The sequence below is a fragment of the Peromyscus maniculatus genome, chromosome 12 (assembly GCF_049852395.1).
Source record: "Peromyscus maniculatus bairdii isolate BWxNUB_F1_BW_parent chromosome 12, HU_Pman_BW_mat_3.1, whole genome shotgun sequence".
In the NCBI taxonomy this organism is placed as follows: Eukaryota; Metazoa; Chordata; class Mammalia; order Rodentia; family Cricetidae; genus Peromyscus; species Peromyscus maniculatus.
This window is the reverse complement of record NC_134863.1, coordinates 34,501,934-34,525,815: the sequence shown is the minus strand read 5'-3', so window position 1 is coordinate 34,525,815 and position 23,882 is coordinate 34,501,934. Positions and strand designations below refer to the sequence as shown.

The 23,882-nt window shown below is 45.2% G+C and overlaps 1 protein-coding gene across 2 annotated transcripts in view; it reads left to right on the top strand.

Moving 5' to 3' along the window:
* Positions 1-17,602, top strand: part of Tigit (T cell immunoreceptor with Ig and ITIM domains) — a 43,222-nt gene extending 25,620 nt beyond the window's left edge. For both annotated transcript variants that reach the window (XM_006975799.4, XM_042259315.2), the window contains 3 exons: positions 1,540-1,869; positions 5,349-5,446; positions 17,011-17,602. In XM_006975799.4, coding sequence (XP_006975861.1) covers positions 1,540-1,869; positions 5,349-5,446; positions 17,011-17,238 — 656 coding nt within the window. In that variant the 3' untranslated portion in view covers positions 17,239-17,602. The remainder of the gene's footprint in view (positions 1-1,539; positions 1,870-5,348; positions 5,447-17,010) is intronic.
* Positions 17,603-23,882: the final 6,280 nt, after the last annotated feature.

Genomic DNA, 23,882 nt, shown 5'->3' with positions numbered 1-23,882 from the left:
TGCTCAGGTAGAGAAGGTTCTGGGGACATGCTACATGCATGTATGTCGGGTGGTTCTGGGGCCCTATGTGACCATGTAGGAAGGGGATGCAGGTGTGTTTAGGACTGCAGCAGACAGACTTTGTAGATCCTCTGGGCTGGGGACTCTGGCTGGGCAGGTGTACAAGAAAGGAGGCTGGGGAATGGACTGAGATGGAAGCCCAGAAGCCTCCTGGGAGCCCACTCCATCTTCCTTTCTTTTTCTGAGGACGTTCTAGAAAAATAGTCCAGCTAGTTCTCTGTGGATCAGAAATACCTGCTTCCCAGAATTTCAGGGTCTACCACTAATACCCCTGGCTAAATTCTGTTGTATTTCTATTGTATTGGAAACGTAAATAAAAATTTCTGAGGGAAAAGAACAAAATATTTAAAGACAATACTGCCAAGTAGTTTAAAGGCTGAACTTAGAACATTCTGAGGGTAGAGAGGACGTGGGGTCGGTGGGGTGGGTGGTAAGTGATGAAGATGCTTTCCTCTGGGAGAAGTCTGCCCTGTCCTCTTCTCTCTTCTAGGCTTCCCTCCCCTCCTCTCTTGTCCCCTCCCCTTTCTTCCCCTCTCCTTTCTTTCCCTGTTCCCCATTCTCTCTCTCTCTCTCTCTCTCTCTCTCTCTCTCTCTCTCTCTCTCTCTCTCTCTCTCTCTCTCTCTCTCTCTCTTTCCCACTTTAGTTTGTTTCTTTGACAGATACAGGGTCTCACTACATTTCTAAAGCTGGTCTCAAACTCACTATGTTGTCCAGACTGACCTGGAACTCACTCTGATCCTCCTGCCTCAGCCTCCCATGCACTGGGATTAAAAGCACCTGCTGCTACTCCTGGCTGAGCAGCAGGGCTTCTTGCCAAGTCTCTTTTCCCCCAGGATTCCCACCCCTTCTCTCTCTTGAAGGTTTTTCCTGATATCCCAAATGGCATTCAAATAGGCCAGCTCTATTTCAAAGGATAGGATGAGACGCAAGGCTAGACTGCTGGAAACAGTAGAGAAGCAGAGGAAACGTCAGTACAGGGCTGATATTCTACGTGGGAAGATTAAGTAAAGCTCATGAAAATAATCAACCACCTAGGCAGGAAGCTGCACAGAATATCCTGAGCGGGCAAAGTGCTAAGCCATGTAGTAATAAGCCAGGCGTTTAATAAGGTGATATATGACCAGGCAGTGAGAAGTTGGGGTCCTCAAGGAGGTTGGGGGGCACAGCTCTGAAAAACAGATAGGAATGAGACAGAGTGAGGCAGAAGCAAGCTCTGGAAGTAGCAGTGACGGGCTGGAATAGAGTGCATGGAAAAAGGGCAAGAAGACTGGAAAGTGGCCCTTGGTGGGACTTGGAGCCTGGAATGACAGGAGAAAGGAAATGATGATAGTCTCTACTCGGGAATGCCAGGATAGATGGCAGACTACAGACTTCTGTTCCTCAAGCGAGTTCTGGCCTCGAACACCCCAAGATTCTTGTGGAAGGTTGAAGGGCAGCTGCTGGCCAGAGACTGACGTGTGCTTTTCCCTCTCCCGTAGGAGCCACAGCAGGCACAATAAAGACACAGGGGAACATTTCTGCAGAGGAAGGTGGCTCTGTCGTCTTACAGTGTCACTTGTCCTCCAACACAGCTGAAGTGACCCAAGTCAACTGGGAGCAACGGGACCAGCTTCTGGCGGTTTACAGTGCTGAGCAGGGGTGGCATGTTGTTTCAGTCTTCAGCGAGCGGGTGGTGCCAGGCCCCAGGCTAGACCTCACCTTCCAGGCGCTGACAGTGAATGATACTGGGGAGTACTTCTGCACCTATTACACCTATCCTGATGGGATTTACAAGGGGAGAATATTCCTGAAGGTCCAGGAAAGCTCAGGTACGTCCCTTGAAGCAGGGAGGTGGTGAGCCACTTTCTCCCACATAGAAAGCACCATCCTGAGACATTCTAGGAAGTAGCGTGTCTTAATCCTGGAACACATCAAACTCACTGGAGGAACTTTTAGGGCACTGTAAAGATAGAGCAACTCAATCAAGCTGATGAAATCAGAACCTCTTGGGGGGCAGGGCTAACATCTGATATGTTCCAGAAATATCCAGCTGATTCTCATGTACAACCACTGATTTTGCACAGAGAAGTACATCTTATCTAAACTGATGAGATCATAAATGAAAGGTGCTCATTTAATGATTTAGTATCAGTCATGCAGATTAGAATTAGCTCTCAAGGCACAGCATGTGCCCAGTGTAAATGTATAATATTCACCCACATTTGTATGATGAAGCTTTAAAGCTTCCAAATGTTCTCATAATGATTATTTTCCTGCAAACATGAGCCAATTTTACTGAGGGAAAGGATTACTGAAATCACATCTGAGAGATAGTTTAGCAGGGTATTAAAGTGCTCAGCCTCTGATGTCAGACAACTTGGGTCTAAACCTTGCTGTTGGTTGACCTCAGACAGGAGTTTAATTCCTCTGTGCATCATTTTTCTCATCTGTGCAGTGAGGATGGGTTTAAGGCTTTATGAGGTGCTATATGGGGTTGAACAACCTACTGTAAGAAAAAGCCCTTAGCAGGGCTCCAGGAATATAGCAAGTGCCATGTTAGATGTTAACCATGAGTATGATGGTTGTGAGCCATCATGAAGTTGCTGGGAATTAATCTCAGGACCTCTGAAAAATTGGATAGTGCTCTTCACCTCTGAGCCATCTCTCTGGTCCCCAGGCTTCATGAGTTTCAAGAACATATGTACAGATAAAAGTTTACCTTAAAGTTTCCTTTCAAACATTTCTTCTTGGCTGGCTCCATTATAGATTAAATACAATGAGTAGACAAGAGCCCAGGTTCTAGAATCATACCGCCTGGGACTAAATGTTGTCATGTATCCTGGGTATTTGTGGTATTTAAATTTTTCTTGTACTTTTGGCCTATGATGTATGTAATCATCTGTTGAGTTGTTACTAATAAGATCGTGGGGCAGTGTTGTGTGTCACACTTATTCAGGGGAGGCTTGGACAATAAAGAGGACAGGAGATCTAGGTCACAGTAAGCACATGGTATCCGTGGCAGCTGTGGGCTCTTTACCCCAATGTTATATTCCTCAGAGCTTCTCACCACACTGCAGGACCAATAGATTGAGGCCTCCGAACCAGAAGCCAGAGAGGAGCCTTGTGTGTCTGCTCATATTTGGGCCAGAACACTCAGGGCCTGATAACCCCAACATGGAAACACCTCTTTGGTCACAGCGGCACAGCTGCCTTTTGGTGACCATAGAGATGTGAGGGCATGAATGTCCTCCTCACTCTCATAGTCCACTCTGTCTGTGGCATGGTCCCCTCTCCAGCAGCTACCCTGAGTGGTTCTACCATTCCTGTAATTGTAAATGCCAGGGAACACCACTGGTCAGGTGAAACTCCCCTCTGGATGTCTCACAAGGAGTCAGTTACCCCAAGTCAAACCCTCCTTCAATTACTTGATTACTTCAATTATTTGATTCAGCTTCCTCCCTGTTCTCCTGCTGACACTGATCTCGAACATTGGTCCACGTCCCTAGTACCGGTATTGCATAAACTGTTCTCTGAGCAGAGCTAGAGATGTAGCCCAGCAGTAGAGTGGTTGCCTAGCCCGCACAAGGCCCTGGGTTCAATCCCCGGTACCACAAATAATACTGGATCTCTAATGTAGATTCTATTCCTCCCCCACCTGCCCATTGCCCCGAGGTTCTTTCAGTTTCAAAGACCTTGGAGTCTTTGTTCTGAAACTGTGGCTGTGGATGGAAGAATTGGTGCTTTCGTTTTAAAACTGCCAACTGCTAGCGAAGTTGGCAATTTTTAATATCCCAAATTCCCTCTGCTTTTAACTGTACCTCAACTCGCCCTTAAATTTGACCACATTCATTATCATAATCTCCCCTAAAATTTCATCATGAGTCTAGCTGCTTCTTGCTTCACCCTTCAGCTTTAAGAGAACCCGATACTAAGCCAGCCTTGTAAGGTGGCTCTGCCCTTCTCTTCTGTCCTCTCCTTGTTCCACAGTGAACCTTCCAGGCCCTCTGTACCCCTCCATACCACGGTCTTCTATCCACTTTCTTCCTGAGTGAACCATGGGTATGTCCACCAAGGGGCCAGCCTGGCCTACGCAGACTAAGTCCTCAGAACAGGAGGAGCAAGCTGGGACCTTGGGCTTGGCAGGCGCGGTCCTTATCCTGAGGGAGCAGACACCATAGTCTCCTTTCTCACACTCTAACCCTGGAGTTCAGGGAAGTGAGACCAGGCCTCCTCTTGTTTCAACTCTTCCCAGGACTCTGGGGGTCCTGCCTGAGTCCCTGTAGAAGAGGGAAATGTGGGAAAAAGTGTCTAGAAATCATTCTTCAACATAGCACAGCTATTTAATTAGCATCTACTACGTACTGAGGACAGAAATCAGCAGAGGGTGAGGCTGCAAGAGCATCCCTCCTCCGGGGTTTCAGACCTGGGCTACAGAGCTAAGGTGAAAAGTTACATGCTTTTGCTTTCCATAGTTTGGTTTCAATTATGAATTAACCAGTTTTACTATTATGGACGTGTGTGTGTGTGTGTGTGTGTGTGTGTGTGTGTGTGTGTGTGTGTGTGTGCGCGTGAGTGCGTGCGTGTGTGTGTGTGTGTGTGTGTGTGTGTGTGTGTGTGTGTGTGTGACCGATGAAAGAAAAAAATCACTTTCTGAGTTTCCTTTTATTATTTTATTGTAGATTTGTTGTTTATTTTATGTGTATGGGTGTCTTGGGCAGCAGCACCTGGTTCTGGTGTCTGTGGAGGTCAGAAGAAGAGTTTGGATCCCCTGGGACTGGAGTTACAGAAGGTTGTGAGCTGCCATGTAGGTGCTGGAAATTAAGTCTGGGTCCTCTCGAAGAGCAGCCAGCGCTCTTAACCACTGAGTCATCTCTCCAGCCGTCCCCAAGTTTCCTTTGAGATGGCAATTGTTTCATTTCATGATTTCTGAGAACAAGTTGTTGGTTAGGGGAGAGGATCACAAAACCTGGTCCAAGGTGTGCACAAGGTGCGTCACTCCTCGGGAGATCTGCCACTGACTCCGCGGGGGGTGGGGGGGGCGGTCCAGGTGGATGCTCTGCTGACCAAAGAGTTAAGATTAAAGACTCCAACCGAGGAGCGTTCTGGAAAATCCCACCTCTGGCCTCAACCTCACCATTTGAGGCTGGCACCAAATCAGAGGTCTGCCTGCCTCTTGCCTCTCAAGTGCTGGGGTCAGAGGTGGGCACCGCCATGACTGGCACTGTTTTTTGAGACAACTGAGGCGTCCCCAGAGAAGGTGGCTTTGCTCCTGACCGCTGTCACTCACCCCCGTTTCTTCTCCCTGCAGAGGCTCAGTTCCGGATGCCGTTGCTTGAAGGAGCCGTGGCTGCTACGCTGGGACTCCTCTGCTTAGTGCTCACAGGGGTGACGGTACTGGCTAGAAAGGTAAGGGATAGGACAGCCTGTCTCAGGCCCTGTCAGCCCCACCCTTGCCACTCTGGTGACTTCGGATCCCCTTTCTAAACTCCGAGAGCCCCAGGTGTAATCTCTGCCTTGTGCCTGGTGCCCTTTTCTTGGTTCTTGTTCTGAGGTTTAATGCGCTTCTTTATTGTGCTCGTTCTGGTCCTTCCTCCAGGGAGTTCCCAGAAGGACATGCCACCATTTTGCCCATCTCTCTGCCTACCACCATTGCTAGTTCCTGCCTGTCCCTTAAGCCATTGCTCGGAGAGTTCACCCTGTATTGTAGGGGCTGTCTTCCCAGTGCTAGGACTTTCGTAGTTCATTCAGTCTTCACAACTCACTGGCTTTCCAAATTTGGGGAGTTGAAGACACACGGCATAATTAGACATCCGCTGACTTGATTTTAAGAGGCCATTGGCTGAAAGAGTTGGGGAAGGGGGAATTGGAGGGAAGGTCTGGTTTCTAGCTGGGCACTGACTGTATGATTTTAAGCTTGTTACTCAACTTTTCAAGGTCTCCATTGCTTTGTATGTAAGGTGGGGGCTATGGGTCGGTCCTGTGTCACAAAGTTGTGACACGTGGCTTTTCTCAGTAACCGAGGAAGGCATCAGCATTCTTACTATGTCTTAAGCTGGTGGCTACTGATTGGGATGAGCTAGAAAGTTCTCAGTCCTTTTTGGTCTGGTTGCCTGGGCCCTTTAAGGCAGCCCAGCTCCTCACTTCAATCCACTCTGGAAACGTTTTCGGGAAGGCAGCCTGTGACACACACAGTGTTTCTACTTTTTCTGACACATCCTTCCATGTCTCTCCCAGTGTGGTTCCCAACACCGCAGCTTGCTGGCCCCAGGCGTACGCTCCAGGTTAGGTCCTTGGGATTTATTTATAAATAAGTAAACAGAAATACTGAAATTAAAATACAACCACATCGTTTCCCCTTCCTTTCCTCTCTCTAGCTCTCCTGTCTTCCTTACTCACTTTCTCTCTCCTTGATTCTCTCTTTTCCTTCCTTTGTAGTTACATCTGTGCATGAGGATATAAATACAACCTGCTCAGTCTGCAGAGTGTTGCTTGAATATGTGTGATCTCGGGGCTGACCACTTGGTATTTAGGTTTATTACCTTTATTTTATATGTATGGTGTTCACCTGCATATATGTGTGTGTGAACAATGAGTGATGTCCCTGGAAGTCGGAGAAAGGGGTCAGACCCCCTGGAACTGGAATTACGAAATGTTTGTGAGCCACCGTGTGGGTGCTGGGAATTGAATCTGGGTCCTCTGCAGGAAGAACAAGTGCCTTTAACTGCTGACCATCTCCCCAGCTCCACAGCTTTGCCTTTTCCTTTCTATTTCCCGTTTGCTGTTCTGTAAAGTAAGGTTCATTTTATTATATAGAAGACCTACTTGTTAGCAATACATTCTTCTGCTGTCCTTTAGTGGTTATATTAGGAACTACAAAATGTACCTGGACTTTTCCAAGTTCCGCTCTATTAGTAAACATCAATTAGTGTCCTACAACTCCCCGGAATATTCTCGAACCTTAGATGGGAGCAGCTCTTCTTATCTGTTTCCACCATGTTGCCCCACCGTCACCTTGCTGTTTAGTCCTTTCCCTGTTTTAGACCCCCACGTGATTGTTTTGGGAGTCCACATCCCTCTAGGTCCACCCCCCCCCCATTGCTCTTCTCTCTGCCTTCCTGTCTGGGCTTCTAGCCGCCATTTTCCTTCTGCCTCAGGAATAGCCTGCAGGATTTCTGCAGTGCAGCTCAGCAAAGGCAAAGAATTACTTTGTTCTTCTTGTCGTTGTTGTTCACCTAAAACTTGTTTACCCCATGACTGTAAACATGCTATGTGTGTTTTACTAGGTGTAGAATCTTGTGCTGGCCATTATTTTCTTTTAGCTCATGGAAAGGATTATCCCATTGTCTAACTTCATAATTTTTTTTTTTTTGGAAACTGGGTTTTATCCTTACTTCTTTTAAACTGCCTTTTCCTCCTTCTTGTTCTTTTAACATTTTCTGTCTCCAGTTTTCAGCATTTGTACAATGATATAATTAGATGTCATTATCTTTGTATTTATTCTGTATGGGGTTTGGATCGAGAGGTTTTTTCAGTCTGTGGTTTGATGGATTTTTGTCAGTTTTGAGGTCAATCCTGGCCATTTCTCTTTATATATTCCTTCTCTATTCTTGCTTTCTTCTCCTTCTGGACCTCTTATCGCAGGGACTTTCGACACTTCCCTTTCTTCCATATGTCTTCTAGTCTCTTTTGTAGTTTCTGCCCATTCGTATCGCCATGTTTTGTAGTGGGTCTTTTCTTCTAGCTTACCTTTCAGGTTACCAAGTATCTCTTTTGATGTATCTCTTCTTTGTTTAAGTAGTTTATAGCCTGGCAAAGCTCCCAACCTTTGAGTAAATTGATCAGTTATTCTGTTTCTGTGTCTGACAGTCCTATTAATTACATATTCCCTGGGTTTTTTTTCCAGTGTCTATTTGATTATCAGTCATATGTTCTTCTCTTGCCTGGTAATTTTCATGGCATGCTGGACATTCTCCATGAAAATCGGCAGCATCTTCTCCCATTCAGCCCTTTGTAGCCAGTAGGTGACACTTTTCAGGTGTTAGCAAACCCAGGTCATCTGAATTAAATCAGGGATGACAGGTTGAGATGCTTTCCTTACTGCTGTGATAGAGTGTTGGACAGAGCTATTCAAGAAAGGGAGGGCTTGTCTGGGCTCAGGGTTGTCTTAGCTAGGGTTTTATTGCTGTGAAGAGACACCATGACCACGACAACTCTTATAAAGGAAAACATTTCATTGGTGCTGGCTTACAGTTCAGAGGTTCACTCACGGCAAGAAGCATGGTGGCCTGCAGGCAGACATGGTGCTGGAGATTTAGCTGAGAGTTCTACATCTGGATCCACAGGCATCAGGAAGAGAGTGCCACACTGAGCCTGGCTTGAGCATCTGAGACCTCAAAGCCCACCCCCAGTGACACACTTCCCGTAACAAAGCCACACCTACTCCAACTAGGCTACACCTCCTAATATTGCTGCTCCTATGGGGGCCTATGGGGGTCATTTTCTTTCATACAACCACAGAGGTGCAGTCCGTGATGATGGGGGAGGTGTGGGCGGCAGCAGGGGTGTGAGGTGGCTGGTCACGGTCAGGAAGCAAAGCCAGATGACTGCTGGTGTTCCATCCCTTTCTCCCTTTCACTTGACTGAAGCCCTGGACCACAGGGATGGTGCTGAAGTAGAATAACACAGAAAGGACCAATGACTAGATATTGATTGATTGATTGATTGATTTATCGATTTACTTAAAGCATCATTTGTAATGCCAGGCATGACATTGCTTGCTATCTGGGAACAGAATGGCTTAGAGAAATAGCTAAAATAACGGGTTGTTGCCCTTAACAACCTGCTGATACCTCACACTTCTGTAAAACCTTGCTTGCTTTCCCCCTTCACCTTGTGGTTTTAGAGTATAAGAAGAGAATACCAATGGGACCTGGGACCAAGGCCTTTAGGAGCTCTCCTGGCTTTAGTCCACTGGTGACATCTTCTCTCTTCCATCCTCACTGATGTCAGAGTGCTTTCTCCAGGAAAGAGCCCAGAAACTGTGCCATCCACACTCAGGGCAGGTCCTCCCATCTCACTTCAACCTCCCTGGAATGCCCATATAGACACGCCAGAAGCCTGTCTAAATTTCATCCAATTAACAATGTCGGTTAACTGTCACTGAGGCCTTGGGACTGGATTTCAGTTCCTGCTACTCCTCACTCCCAGGGTGTAGTCTTTGATTGTCGGTGGAAGGAAAGGCAATACAGAGCAACCTCCTCCACAAACACCCCTCCACCTCCTACCCAGCACCCCTCCAAACCTGGGATCTCCCTGTGTAACTCAGGCAAGCCTGGAATTTTTGATCCTCCTGCCCCAGCTTCCTAAGTATTGGAATTCAGGCATGAGCCACCACAGCTGGCCCAAATGCTCATCTCCTCATGGGGTATTTCCTCCTGGATCTTGCTCACAGTCCAAAGATCAAAAGTTACTCAGCTGGCAGATACCTTATTTCTTCAAACATTTTCTAATATTTCATCTATTTTCCCTTTCTTTCTTTTGTGTGTACATGTATATGTGCTGTATATGTGTTTATTCAAGTTCAGATGTGGATATGCGAACATGTGTGTATAGATACTTGTGTGTGTGTGTGTGTGTGTGTGTGTGTGTGTGTGTGTGTGTGTGTGTGTGTGTGTGTAGGCCAGAAGGTAACATAAGATATCTTCCTGGGTTGCTCTCTACCTCTAATATTGAGGCAAGGTCTTTCACTGATTCTGTTCGTCTAGCTAGGCACCTGCTCCAAGGATCTGTTACCTGTGCCTTGGAGTGTTAACGGATGTGGAAGGTCACCACACCCGCTCACCTCTGCATCGGTGCTCGGAGCTGCACATGCTGAGCCGTCTCCCCGGTTCTCATCTTTATTTTTACTTGTTTTCAAGTGAAGGGTAGATTCACATCAGCAGAGGACTTTGTTTTTGATGTTATATTTTGTATCTTCGTTTTAAGATTGACTATGAAGTCAAGACTTTGTCTGGGTTACCTTCTTGGTGTCTTGATTCTGTTGGTTCAGGCCCCTTCCTGAGTTTTCCTTCCCATCCCACTCCACCCCACCCCAAGTCCTGGCCGGCACCCATCTTCTGTCTGCTGGTCCAGGCCTAGGGAGGGTTAGGTTAGGGAGAGTTCTTAGCCTGTGATTCCCTTTTACTTGCTCTGCGAGTTCTTGGCCTCTCTTTTTCTCACTCAGAGGGAGACCACATTCTGTTTTTCTTTTCTTTCTAACTTTGACTTTTTAATCCTATGAAGCTCTTTCTTCAGGCCACAGTTCGGGTGAATTGTACAACCTGCCACTGTACCGGTCTCCATGGATTTCACAGCTCCTCATTATAAAAGTCATAGTTCTACACTCTTGCTGTGACCCCATGATACATAGTTTTGTCCGGTTATTAATCCTGCTTCTAGAGTTATGTATATTCCTACTTACACTTATTAGAAAACTTGGACTTTCACTTCATCTTTTCCAACTTAAATTCTGTCGGTTTTCCTTGTAGATGAGCCTGCTGCCTATTCCTTCTTATCAGTACCAAGAATACAGGTGTAGTAAACACATCATGCTGGAGTTCAATACATTATGTCTTCAAACCTGGTCCTCAAATCAAGAGAGCCCCAGCCCCAAGTGCTTCACTCTAAACTTCTCTCACTGAGAAGAGATTGGAGTGGGGTGGGGACAATGTCTTGCAGCAGAAGCAAAGCTGTGCTCCCCCTAGTGAATGACAGATCACTCAGGTCTGACTCTCAGGCCTCTCCTAGGCAGTTCTCTAGGTACCTTGTGGATCTGGCTAACTTGATCCAAAAGGAACGAGACAGGACCCAAACATGAGAAGAAGTTCTGGTTGCTCTGGAAAGTTATCTATGGCCCTACATTATCATGCCCAATTTATCTCCAAAAACTTTGTTGTATTACGATTCATCCTTTTACTTCCTGGTTTTGAGATGAACACCACAGCTGCTGACTGACGTGACTCACAGAGACGTGACCACGGACCCTCTGTTACCCAGAATGGGCTGAAAAGGGGGCCAAGAACCAGCAGTGCCTAAGCTGTGGCTGCCACTGTGGATGAAGCTGATTATCCATGGTATTTTCTGTTACGTCCTTGCTGTCCTGATATGATAGATGCATAGATCCTGATATGAGAGACATGATCATGAAATGAGATGTCGAAGAGAGGATGAGGACAGGAGAAGAGCTTCACCACAGGGAAGAAGTGACAAGAATGACAACTTACCTTGGAGCTGGAACAGGGAGGGTGATTGGTGAACCGGTGTCTTCTGCCATCTCCAGCCTGAAATAAAGGGCTTAGGGACCCTGCAGAGCCAGCAAGCAGAGCATATTTGTCTATGAAGGACACGAGGCTGGTTAATTTTTGTGTCAGGTACCCAGACTAACTTTGGTAGTAATGGAGACTGAGAAAGAGGGAAACCAGCAGGTCTCAAGTCCTGCCGCTCCCCTGTACAGGGTGCCCCTCAGCGGCCCTCTCTCGGACACCCCCATTGTCACCTGTCTAGTCTAGCGACCTCCTGCCGCCATCCTGTACTCTGGACATAGTCTCCAGGGCTTGCTCTCTTCTTGTTCAAAACATTATTCAAGGTGTGATCAGGGAACTGCATTGGTCACAAAGACTTACCATGGACCTGGAGAACGTAAGGAAACCATGAAGGCGAAAGCAGCCATGGACTGTGTTTGGGAGGAGAGCAGAGAGGGTGGCTGTTGGAGCTTGGGAGGAGAGGCTCACAGGGAAGGGTCATGTGGAGAAGTGTGGTTCCCCTCAAGTAAGGGTCACGATCAGTTCAAGGCCCGCCCTGCATGGACTGCGGGGAATACATACCTTCTGCCCACACTCTTCCTTCATTCCCCGTCGTTCTGCGTGGAGGACAAGTGATCCACTGCTGTAGTGCATGCAGGAAAGTCTTCTTAGGGCACAGAAGATAACAGAGACGGTTGAGACTGGAACCAAGGGATGAATATGCTCTACCTACATAGGACTGTCCATATGCCTGGAAACTGGACAAAAGATCTAGACTTCTCATGGGGATGGCTGGCTTTAGATTTCACTCATGTATTTTTGGTAGTATTTGAAGTGTATACATAAGCATACATGTGTGTGCATGTGCATGCCCATACACACACACACACACTCAACAGAATCCTACGGTAGGCTGTCTATTTATACATCTCTATTTATCTAGGATCACTGTGCTGTACCGGCCATCTTAAGATCCCCATGGGGCAGATGTTCATAGTTCTGTCATTGTAGCTGTATCAACGTGTTTTCTTAAACACTGTCATCTTCTACTATTTTGAGGTCCTCTTATCCTGGTTGTTGCTAGGGATCCCATTCTGCAGAAGCACCTCCTACTTCAGCATCAGTCTGCGGAGGAGACACCATGGAAGTCAGTAACATGGTGCTACCCTTGCATTCCCTTGCCTCTGGCCCTCCTCACTAGCCTTCCTCTGAGAACCCAGGTCACTAGCACCACAATTTACATGCCTGCCTCTGTTCTGAGGACCTGCTCTAAACTAATAGCTCCTGAGAGTGATGCTAAAAGGCACCCTCTAAGGACAGGGCTGGTGATGGGGGTGACCTTGACAATCCCTGCACTAAATAATTTCAGAAATCTATCACCTTATTCTGGTGGCTTCTCTAGGTCAGATGTGCTGTGGGATGTTCTGTATGGCAAATGTGTTGCTCTGATTGGTCAATAAATAAAACACTGATTGGCCTGTGGCTAGGCAGGAAGTATAGGCGGGACTAACAGAGAGGAGAAAAGAAAGAACAGGGAGGCAGAAGGAGTCACTGCCAGCCGCCGCCAGGACAAGCAGCATGTGAAGATGCCGGTAAGCCACGATCCACGTGGCAAGGTATAGATTTATGGAAATGGATTAATTTAAACTATAAGAACAGTTAGCAAGAAGCCTGCCACGGCCATACAGTTTGTAAGCAATATAAGTCTCTGTGTTTACTTGGTTGGGTCTGAGCGGCTGTGGGACTGGCGGGTGACAGAGATTTGTCCTGACTGTGGGCCAGGCAGGAAAACTCTAGCTACACAGATGCAGAGAACACCTGCTGTGTCGAGGCAGGAGGGAAGAAAGCTCAACGCGACCACCATCTCTTCTGGAGATATTTTAAGCATATCTTAAGATAGCATAAGCAAGTGTTTATTATACATGTATACACATTGTATGAATAAGTGTTATTTGCCAAACAGATACTGAGAAGTTACATGTGGCAGATACTGGACCATGACCCTGCCGACCCCACTGCCCGCTGTTCATTCCCCTCACATGCTACTAGAAAGCAATGTTTGTCCCAAGAGGACTCTGCTGCAATTGCTGTAGTTTCACTTGGGGTCTCTAGGACTATGCTAGTACATTAATCTCAGACCTATTTTTTTAACACTAGTTACAATTATAGAGTCTCCATGTAGGGTAGAATGGAAATGGAACAGCTTAGGGACCCGTCTCAGGAATATTTGCATTTCCCAGAGGACTTTTAGAGCTCAAAATAGTCTTAAAATTAAAAAGAAAGAGTGGCCAGCCTTACCGAGACTAAGAATAAAAACACACAAGCACAAAAAGTCATAATCAGCTCTTGGAGAAATAATTGAGTATTCATATTAAAAATGGATTGTCTGTGTCAAGGGATGCCAGAGTCCTTTCAACACAGCACCTGCGTGAGCCATGAAGTCATTCCCTCTGTCACACTCATGTTAAAGTTTAGCAGCTTCTACTGGGAAGGAATTGGGGTGGGGGGAGGGGGGAGGAAGACCAATAACTTGTGTGTGTTATTCTTAGACTATGGTGTCTCTCATTGGCCAACTCCTAAAAGCCTGTAGTGATGTGCCATCCTTAGTTTTGGGCATCTGCTCATTGAACGTATCTCCAGGGTCCTTCTAGTCTCCCTTCTCTACCTCCTTGCCTACACTGGTGCACACTTGGGCTTGGCACCAGTTGGGTGGCATTTTCTGCCTTGGAAGCTAAGGGTGTGATGAAGAGAGGTTCCATGAGCCTCGGTTGCTCCCATTTCCCAAGCCCCTGGATCTTTGCTATTTTTGTCATTTAGATACATAAGGTGAGTCAACTTTGAAAGGTTATTAAGCACTTCTTCTATCACCCTACTGGTGGCTAATGTTCTCCAGTTTCCCTGTATCATTACAGCCCTCAAGTATGACATTGTAACATGGATTCTATGGTTGATTCACTTTCACCACTCTGTCTTGTCTCAGTGAATGCAATGTTAGTTTCCTGGCTGTGAGACTATACCTTGACTTGGGAAGCTGGATTCTTTTATATGGGGCTGTATTAAAAATGAGTGTGTGTGTGTGTGTGTGTGTTTCCCCAACTGAACATGCATGTCTATGACAGTCCTAAGACATTATAGATTGAACATCCGATATGGGTTTCGAGGTTACGAAGAGGAACAGAGCACTTCCCTTAGGGAACTTGAACTTCTGAGCCTGGTGAAGGCGGAAGGATAAACTGACTTGCCTTCACAGAGAAGCTGTAAGTGAGAGGCGCTGTGGTCAAAGGAGAACACAGGCAGAGTGAGACAAATCTGAGCAACTGGTGCCTTCGTCCTTCGTCAAGGGACTTCTGCCTGTGCCCGTTAGCTCATCCCAAAGCAGACATGTCAGCAGCGTTGCTGTGGAGATGAAAGAGTTCACTGGGTCTCACCTCAAAGCAGTGTTGCAGCCAGTGGCATTCTTTGTGCCTCAGAAGTTGGGCATCTCAGTTGTGAAACACAGCGATGAAGTCAGAGAGATGGGCACAACTGGGACACAAAGAGTGTCGGGGGCACCACAGATTCCTTTGGAAATGGAATGAAGTACAGATTTTCTCCCCACAAGAATATACCTTTATATAAAACTTCCATTATAATTTGCGATTATTCATAAATCATCTGAAGTCAAATTCCCGAGGGTGTTCATCATAGCTCACTCCAGGTTAAGCATCCTTCTGGTGTCCAGTAGAGGCCATTAAAGGGTTTTTAGCAGAAGTATGGACAGATTCAATTTTTATTTTTGAAAAATCTTTGTGTGGAGGTTTGTGGAAAGTGAGTCTAGCAGTAAGAGGAAATGTGAGCCAGACCAATATGAAGGGGACTTGTTCTTCCCCTGGCAGGGGAGAGGGATGGATTGAAGAGGGGATGAGGTCAAACTGGGGGTTGTATATTGTATATTCTCTAGAGGAACAGCACTTACAGGATGTGTGTGTGTGTGTGTGTGTGTGTGTGTGTGTGTGTGTGTGTGTGTGTGTGTATACGCACATATATATGGGATTTTATTAGAGTGGCTTACAGGTTGTGGTCCAGCTAATCCAGCACTGGTGGTCTACCAAAGAGAGTTCAAGGATGTAGTTGTTCAGTCCACAGGCTGAATGTTTCAGCTGGTCTTCAGTGTACAGAATCCCAAAGTAGCTCTAATGCCAATGAAGGAATGGACTTTCCAACAAGAGCAAGCAGTCAAAGAGATTCCTGCTTCCACATCTTTTATATAGGCTGTCACCAGACTGTGAGGTCCAGATGAAATGTGGAACTTCCTGCCTCAAAATATCCAGATTAAAATGTGGGTCTTCCCACTTTAAACGATTTAATTAAGAAAAATTAAGAAAAATCCCTCACATGTGTACCCAGCCACCTAAGTTTTAGTTAATTCCAGATGTAGTCAAGTTGACAACTAAGAATAGCCATCACAGGCATTATGGGTAATTGGAACTTGATATTGGCCTCCATGTTTCTGAAAGGCCTGTGCTATTGGCCAGAAGGGAGAATGTTGGCAGGGACAGATGGTGAGACAGGAGATGTGGGGTGGGGCCCATGGAGACAAGTTGAATGAACTTGCTGTGATTCTCTCATGGGCCATCTAGAGTAGGAGGGCAGGTGGGCTAGAGCGAGGGCAGAGACTGGGCTATTTAGGGTCTTGGGCTACTTGGGTCTTTCCATGACAGGTTCTGTTGGGAGTCTAACAGTGGAATAACTGATTCACACTGAGACTGAGACTTGAAACTGAGAAAGCAGAGGACAGAATCCTGGGGAACACCTTGGCTTGGAGAGCCGGTGTATAAAGAGAAAAAGGGCCAGGCTAGCTGAAGATGGGGGCCGAAAGGAGAAGAGTGAGGAGAAAGTGGTGGCCTGAAAACCAAAGAGAAGGAAGAAATGGACAGTGTGCATGCAGTAAGGAGAGAAAAATAAAGAGAGATGGAGACAAGGCAAGGCTTGCCAGGTTAAGAGAACGGGAACGAAGGGCCGCAGGATGACACGTTAGTTTCATTAGAGCTGTTTCTATTGAAAAGGAGTTACGTGGAGAAGCGGAAGTAGACACAAAGTCCCACCCCTAATCAAGAAGCTATTTGCAATGGACACCTTCTGGGAAGTGGGAAATGAGCTTTCTCCAATGGAGTGATATTGGGAATATATATATATATTACATTTCAAGGCAGGCCCCATGGCCAGGAATAGTTGGCCAACATAAAATGAATCCTATGGTTTTTGCATGCTTTTTGTTTTGAGATTTTTTTTTGTCTTAATGATTTTGTTTGTTTGTTTTGAGAGAAAGAGAAGAAACATGAAGTTGAGTAGGGAGGGAGATAGGGAAGATCTGGAAGGGGTTGGTGGAGGGCAGAGAATATGATCAAAGTATGTTGTATGAGAATTTAAAAAAGTAGTACGAATAAAGAAAAAAAGCTACAACAAAGTAGGGAAATTAAGGCCTAAGGGCTAAGGATTGTGTACTGATAAAAACACAAGTTTGCTCCCATGTGTGATGTGTGTGTGTGTGTGTGTGTGTGTGCGCTCATCTCTGTGTGCATATGTGTGTGTGTGTGTGTGTGTGTGTTCTTGTAAGAAAGGAAGAGAAGTAATGATAACTGTGTGCCATTTGTCCATCTGTGAGGCAGCTTTTGTATAACATCCCCATGTATTTCCTTTGTGTAATCCTAGAAGTCGCTTAGAATCCATTCTACAGAAAGTGACCTTGGGAGAACGGCAGCTGAGTCCCAGGAAATGAGCCTCAGGATTCTCTCGTCCCCTGGAGGCCCTGTCCAGACGGAAGCTGCCCCTGCTGGCCTCTGTGGAGAGGAAGATGACTATGCCGAGCCACGAGACTACTTTAATGTCCTGAGCTACAGAAGCTTAGAGAGCTTCAGTGTCCCAGCGAAGACTGTCTAAGAACAGGTCTACCCTTCCCTCTCCCTCCCTCCCTCCCTCCCTCCCCCCCCCCCCCCCCCCCCCCCGCCGTGTGTGTTTGTGTCCATTTCTCTGTGACAGACCCAAGGTAAATAGCTTGTACCTTGATTATAAATGGAAATTTGAAAATGAATTTTTAGTTTATGTATATGACTGTTTGGTCTGCATATATATGTGTGCCACTTGTGGATGGTGTATACAGAGGTCAGAAGAGGGTATCAGATCTCCTAGAACTGGAGTCAGGGACAGTTGTGAGCTACAGTATGGGTGCTGTGAATTGAACCCGGGTCTTCTGCAAGAACAGCAAGTGCTCTCTTAACAGCTCTCTCTAGCCTGGATTTTTTTTTTTTAAAGACAAAATAAAACAATAAAAACAACCCCAACATTCCCATTGACTTTTGAAATGAATTGACATTTGGCTTTGAATTTAGTGGTCTGAGCAGGTCTTGTGGCTTTGGGAAGTACGTTCCTCATAAGAACTCAGGCAGAGGTTTTGGCTCCAGGTGCTGAGGCAGATGATAAGAATGGCCACTGGGCTTATTTCTCATTGTTATTATTTTTTTAACCAACAATTCAAGAAATTTATTTATGAATGGGGCAAAGTACAAACCTCTATGGGAGATTCAAGGATGATAGTCTCCGAAAGTGAGGTGACATTTATAATAAGAGGTACTAGGAGATAAGGATTCATGATTTGGGCCCTTAGGAAAATATGCTAATCAGCGTGTGGTGAAGTCTCCACAGAGAACAGAGGAATTGATGAGGCTAGTCTGGTGGGTAGAGGCATTTTCTTAGGAACTCGAAAGAATTCAAGGTTGAAAACCTGTGAGAAATGCCCTGGCACCCATGGGCAATGAATGTCAGGCTTTCCTCTTTAGCTGGGCATTTCAGGTCTGCTGAGTTCAGAGTCTATTAGGAAAGCTGGGTCACAGAATGCCAGGCTCCTCGCACTTGTGGTCTGGGGAAGCCCGTCTGGGGAAGCCCTCAGGAAACTCCTGCCCACCTGGGAAGCCACATCCTGGCATCTGGACCAAGATAAACCCCCCTCTTCTGGATCAATCTGCCACTGGGTCTTTAAAAATGGAAACTTTCTACCACTGAAAGGAAAGTCTAATTTTTTTTTTTTTTAAATAAGGACTCCTGAAAACAAAACAATAGGGTGAGTAGATACGTGTGTGATTGAGAACTTAAAAGATAAGACCCTCCTTCCTCATTGCTTAACCTCTTCATGCTGGGGATGGGGTGTCTGTGATTAAATTATGTGGAACTGCTTTCAGGCTGGATCTAAAAAGACCTTGTCTCTTGCTCATTTCTCTTGGAGAAATGAGGAGGTTGGATTTACCTGTGAGTGATTTTCTTCACAGGCAGATTGAAGAGAGAGAAGTGAGCTTGTCTCTCTCCACAGGCTGACATTAAGCATTAGCAGGAAGACAGTTCAACTCCTGTCCCTCCTGGGAATCCCCACCCCCACCTCACTTTCCTCTCAGATGGGTCATAAGGGGTCATAACATTGGTCCAGAGCCCCAGCCCTTGGGAAGGAAGATGGGTACAGGTAATGTGGAGTTTGTTGTTTGCTGGGGCAGGCCACAGGACTTGTCTTACAGAACAAATGCAAATTGGTTGAAACTAGAACACAGCTCACAAATTGGAAAGGAAATAAATGTAATGCTAAAAAGGAGAGGTAATCGGACTTGGAGGGGATCGATTTTGAGCTAAGGCTGGATTGAGATTTCAGTGTCACTTATAATTACAGTAATTGGGAAACATTTACAAATGCCATGGATGGAGAGAAAATACAAAGGAGCCTATAGATGTCGGAAATGGGTCAGGTTGCTAAAACGAGATTCAATTCTACAGAAAACAAATTTCAAAGTGGGAAGTGAACTAGATTCTCTTCTGAGATCCACAGAAGACAAGTGCTGAAGGTCCAGACTCCTGGAGATACCCGCTGCCCAGGATAGCAGCCACTTTTTCCATGAGGCTGTCCCAGCACAGGGGCCGTGAGGTTCACCCCAGATGGGACTTGCTGTCGTAGGTCTAAAACACACACCAGATTTTGAAGACAGTATGAATTGTAAATGTAAACTATCTCATCTAATTTTAAAATATTCATTACATTTCAAAATGATGCTTTGGATATTTTGGGGTTAAATAAAATATATTATTACAAACGAATTCTCTGGCTTCCTTTTACTTTTTAAACATGGCTTGTGGAAATCTATAAGCTTGAGCCAGCTAGAACCTGGGGTGTGAATCTGTTGGTCTTTGTCTCTTTCTCCTTCTTGTAAAATAATGTTTGAGGAAGTCTCTTCCTCTTACCACATTTGGTGAGAAATGTCTAGGCAAAGATCACAGGGAAAATGAAGTGAGGGCCCCTAAGCACTGGCAGAAAGGGATTCCAAGTTCTCCTGGGTGTCTTCCTGAGTTTCCCCATAGGAGCTGGGGTTCAGGAAAGAATGCATTTACTGATTCCTGCCCACACTCTGATCCCGTACTCCAACCAGCTCCATAACCCAGGAGACTATACTGAGAAATGTTGAGGCATAGAGCATTGAGCCCTCATGAGAGGACAGCACCTTACCTTGCAATTGCATTTCAGAAAGTGTCCTTTCTCAGCCTCTGGGCCCTGGGAATGAATTGTCACATACTTGTGTTCATATGGAGTCCATTAGGGCTGAGCTGGGCAGGCAGGGAGGCTGTGTGTGCTCTGCACAAATGGCCACCTTGTGGAGGGCAGGGTGCTCCAAGCAGGAAGGAATCTAATATGGAGCTTGACTGTGTCTGCCAGCTTGGGCAGGGGAGTCAGTTTTCAGTCTGGAGTCTTCCCGGTCCTGCTTCATGTCTGTCACCTCAAAGCACAACTGTCAATAGGCTCAGGGGAACCTCACTTGTAACAAGAACTTGAGCTTTTCCCAAAGTCAGACTATGCCCAATGACTAGGGAAGTTCTTTGGGGAGGTGGTGTATATGATGCGGCTGTCTAGTAGAACTTTCTGTGAGAATGTTCTACCTACTGTCCAATGCAATGGCCATTAGCCACAGGAGGCTATGGAGACCTAGAATCTGGCAAATGTGACAGAGGAAATCCAGTGACCTTTAATTGGCTGGAGCTCCTAATTGAAGTTGTTGCTGTGTTTCTAGGCATTGACGGTTGGTTCTGTGGATCTTTTGACGGAGTTACCGTCAGGAAGAAACACGGATGTTTTGCTTCCATTTGCCCTTCCTCTATCCAAACAAACCATGAGGTTAAAAGCAGGCGGCACACTATTTCCAGTTCTTACCATGGTGATCTCAGGTGCCAAGTGGTTCAGTTCACAGCAACAGGGCCAGGGGCGTCAAGAAGCTTGCAGCTTCAAGAGGTTTATCCAGGAATCAACTTTCATCACAAGACTTAGTCTGGATGACAGTAATTTCCTGTAAACCGTGAAAGACCCTTCCCTGGGCCTGAAATTACAACTGAAAGAGAAGGGACTCTAGTGTGCTGTGGAGTAGAAACTGGTCCTCATTGGTCCAACCATGAGCGACTTCACATGCATGAAGCTGCATGGTGGTGAGTTATCCCATCTCTTAGTCCCTCACTACCAACATCTCATTGTAAATCAATGACAGTAATATTTGCTTCAAAGGACCTTAAAAGAATGAGGCCGGGGGCAGCTGTTGCTAAGTAAATAGTAAAGGGCTAAGTTAAAGATGTTACTGAGTTATGCCCCTTGAGCACATGTGCCTGATACTGCTTATGGGGTCACAGGGGTCCCCAATGGGGAAGCAAAGCATGTTGGGAAGAAACCAAGGAATCTGGAATTAGGAATGTCCTCAAAAATTGGGATTTGAGGAATGATGAGTTGCTGATATGTTTGGGGGTCCATGGGTTTCCTGTGAGCTTTTTTTTTTTTTTTAATAAATTTTGTGGTTTTAGTGAAGTAACCCTTTAAAAAGTCGAGCATATTGTGGATGCTGGTGATCTTACAGGAGGGCACTGTCATTGGTTTTTCCCCCCTATGTTTATGTTTATAATTACATTGATTCCAAGGGACAAAAGCTTCCTCATAAATGATTCATTTGCTCCAGGTGAGTGGAACAGTGGAAGGTTCTGCAGTAGTGGATGTAGCAGCAAATACAGAGAGGATTGTCTTCTCTGCACATGCCTGTGAGGCTGCGTTCAGGGCATAAACATCAGCAGCGAACTTCACTGTGGGCTAGGACACAGCTTCACTAAAGCAATGTCCAATGCATTAGCATTGCTATTGCAAGAATAATTTTATAGTTGTATTTGTGTTTAATGTGTAACTGGTTTTGAATCTGTAAGGCAAACAGGCTTATTGGAAGTTATGTTTAAGCATATTTAGAAATACTTGTAGGAAAAATGTATGTATATGTGAATTTATTAGTAAGCATAGTAAAAGTATTCAGAATTTCTCCTATGATGGGGACCTATGAGATTTTTTTTCTTTTAAAGGGATAAATAAACCCATTATTCAAGTTTGAGAAATGCTGGTATGTATGAACATGAAAGACAACCTAAGCTCAAGTGTTTAATTGCTCTTACTGGAGAGTCTTTGTCAATATAAACTGGATAATAATGTATAAACTATTAAATGCTGCATAGATAGTGTATGTGCTGTTCAGTCTGACAGTCCACATACAAACCACACCACTGTAGAGTGAACAAACAGAGCAGAGGCTTGCAAGTCTGTGGACGGTGCAGAATGCAGAAGCCCGGGATGAGGTCGATTGGTATTATGATGCTGATAATGCTCACAGATATCAGGCAGGCACAAATCGTGCTTCATCTTAAAAAAAAACTTATTTGTTCATTTTATTTATGTGTATGTGTGTGCTTGTATAAGTTTATGCGTGTCCCATGTGTGCAGGAACCTGTGGAGGTCATCAGAGAACATTGAATCCCCTGGAACTAGGGTTACAGGTGGCTGTGAGCCACCACATGGGTGCCGAGGCAGTGAGCACTCTCAACTACTGAGCCATTTCAGCATCTCTTCATCTTTTTTGAACTTTCTAGAAAATTAGGTTAACTTAGATGAGTTAGGGAATTTCAAGACACCAATGTTTAATGTCATTTTGACATCTTTATAGAGGTTACCAATGACTTTCCAGAGCAGAGGTCTCTTTGATTGTATCAGGCTTGTGTCTGGGGGATTTTGTGCTCCTTACATGAGTGGAAATGGCTACCCACAGTGCCCCTCCAGTTCAAACCTTCATGTCCTTGTGGGTCCCACAGGCTAGACTTGGACCCTTCCTTGACCTTTCTCACCCACCACTAATTATTCACTGACTCCCATAGCACTGAAAATATAGCTTGAATTCTAGAGTATTGCTTTTGATTTTTATAGAATGTCTATTTCTAGTTGTTAGATTTGAAGGCCTACCAGGGCAGAAATAACTTCTTCTATTTCATCCATACTCTACACAGTATTGAATGAAATACAGACACTTACTAAAGGCTCAAGGAGATCAATTTGGGTGACCTCGCTAGGGACAAGTAAGGCCTACATGTTCCTTATCACATTGGCCATTTCTGTGAGAATGCTAAAGCATGTTCAGGTGGAGTTCCCTGCAAGATCCACGGAGCCCACAGTAGTCTCATAGCATTCTCCAAAGTCATCAAAGGGCATTGTCTGCTATGAACCTTCTTTTGTAATTTAATTTAATTTTTTGCTAGAGCTCAGAAGTCCAGGGTATTAGGACTTGGTTATGAGATAGATTCACAGGATACAGCATCATATGAGATGGTTGTTTCCAAAGGAAATAGTACTAGATACTAGGTACTGATTTTCACATGGGGAAGACACAGTGAGAGGTGATTTGATAAGCAGTAAACGAGCCATGTCATTGCTTCTAAGGTCAGACAGGCACAGAACAATGCCCACACAGGTCTCCACCAGAGATCTCTGCCATCTAGTTCTCCACCATAGATCTCTACTATGGGTCTCCACCATATAGATCTTTAAAGTGATTTTCTTTCCCATCAGAGGTCCTGAAATCCCTATTGTGGGTGTCAAGAGGTCTGGTGTGATTCTCTGGCCTTCTAGGTATGGATCTCAATTTGGGCAATCTCAGACCCAACAGACCTCGAAGTGTGAAGGAACGTGGACAGTGCCCGAAGCAGGCATACCCCCAAGAAGACATGAGGAGACCAAGAGTTTTTTTTTTTTTTTAATTATTCCTTCATATTCAAACTTCACAAACAGTGTGAACTTGTACAATACCTCGGAAAGTGAAACTTACAAAAAAAGTGCTGGTAACATTTAAAAAAAAACAACAAAAACCCCAAAAAACAAACATCATTCTTAGCAACATCAATTACTCTTCCACACAAAACAGAAACCTTGTAAAATTTATTTTCGTATTTTTAAGGCGTAATACTTCTGTATAAAGTATATGCAAGAGATAAAACTTCACAGTATTCCAAAATGTCACAATAATAATAATATAATAGTATAATGAAGCGCTACAGTTAATTTTTCTTTTTTTGAATTTTTTCCTGTTTAAATAACAAATACAAGTCACAGGTAAATATACGTGAGAAAAATACGAGGCTAATATTAAATGGCAGGTACGGATACTGTCACTGTAAGAAAAACTGGCAGGGTGTGTGTATTTAGTCTATAT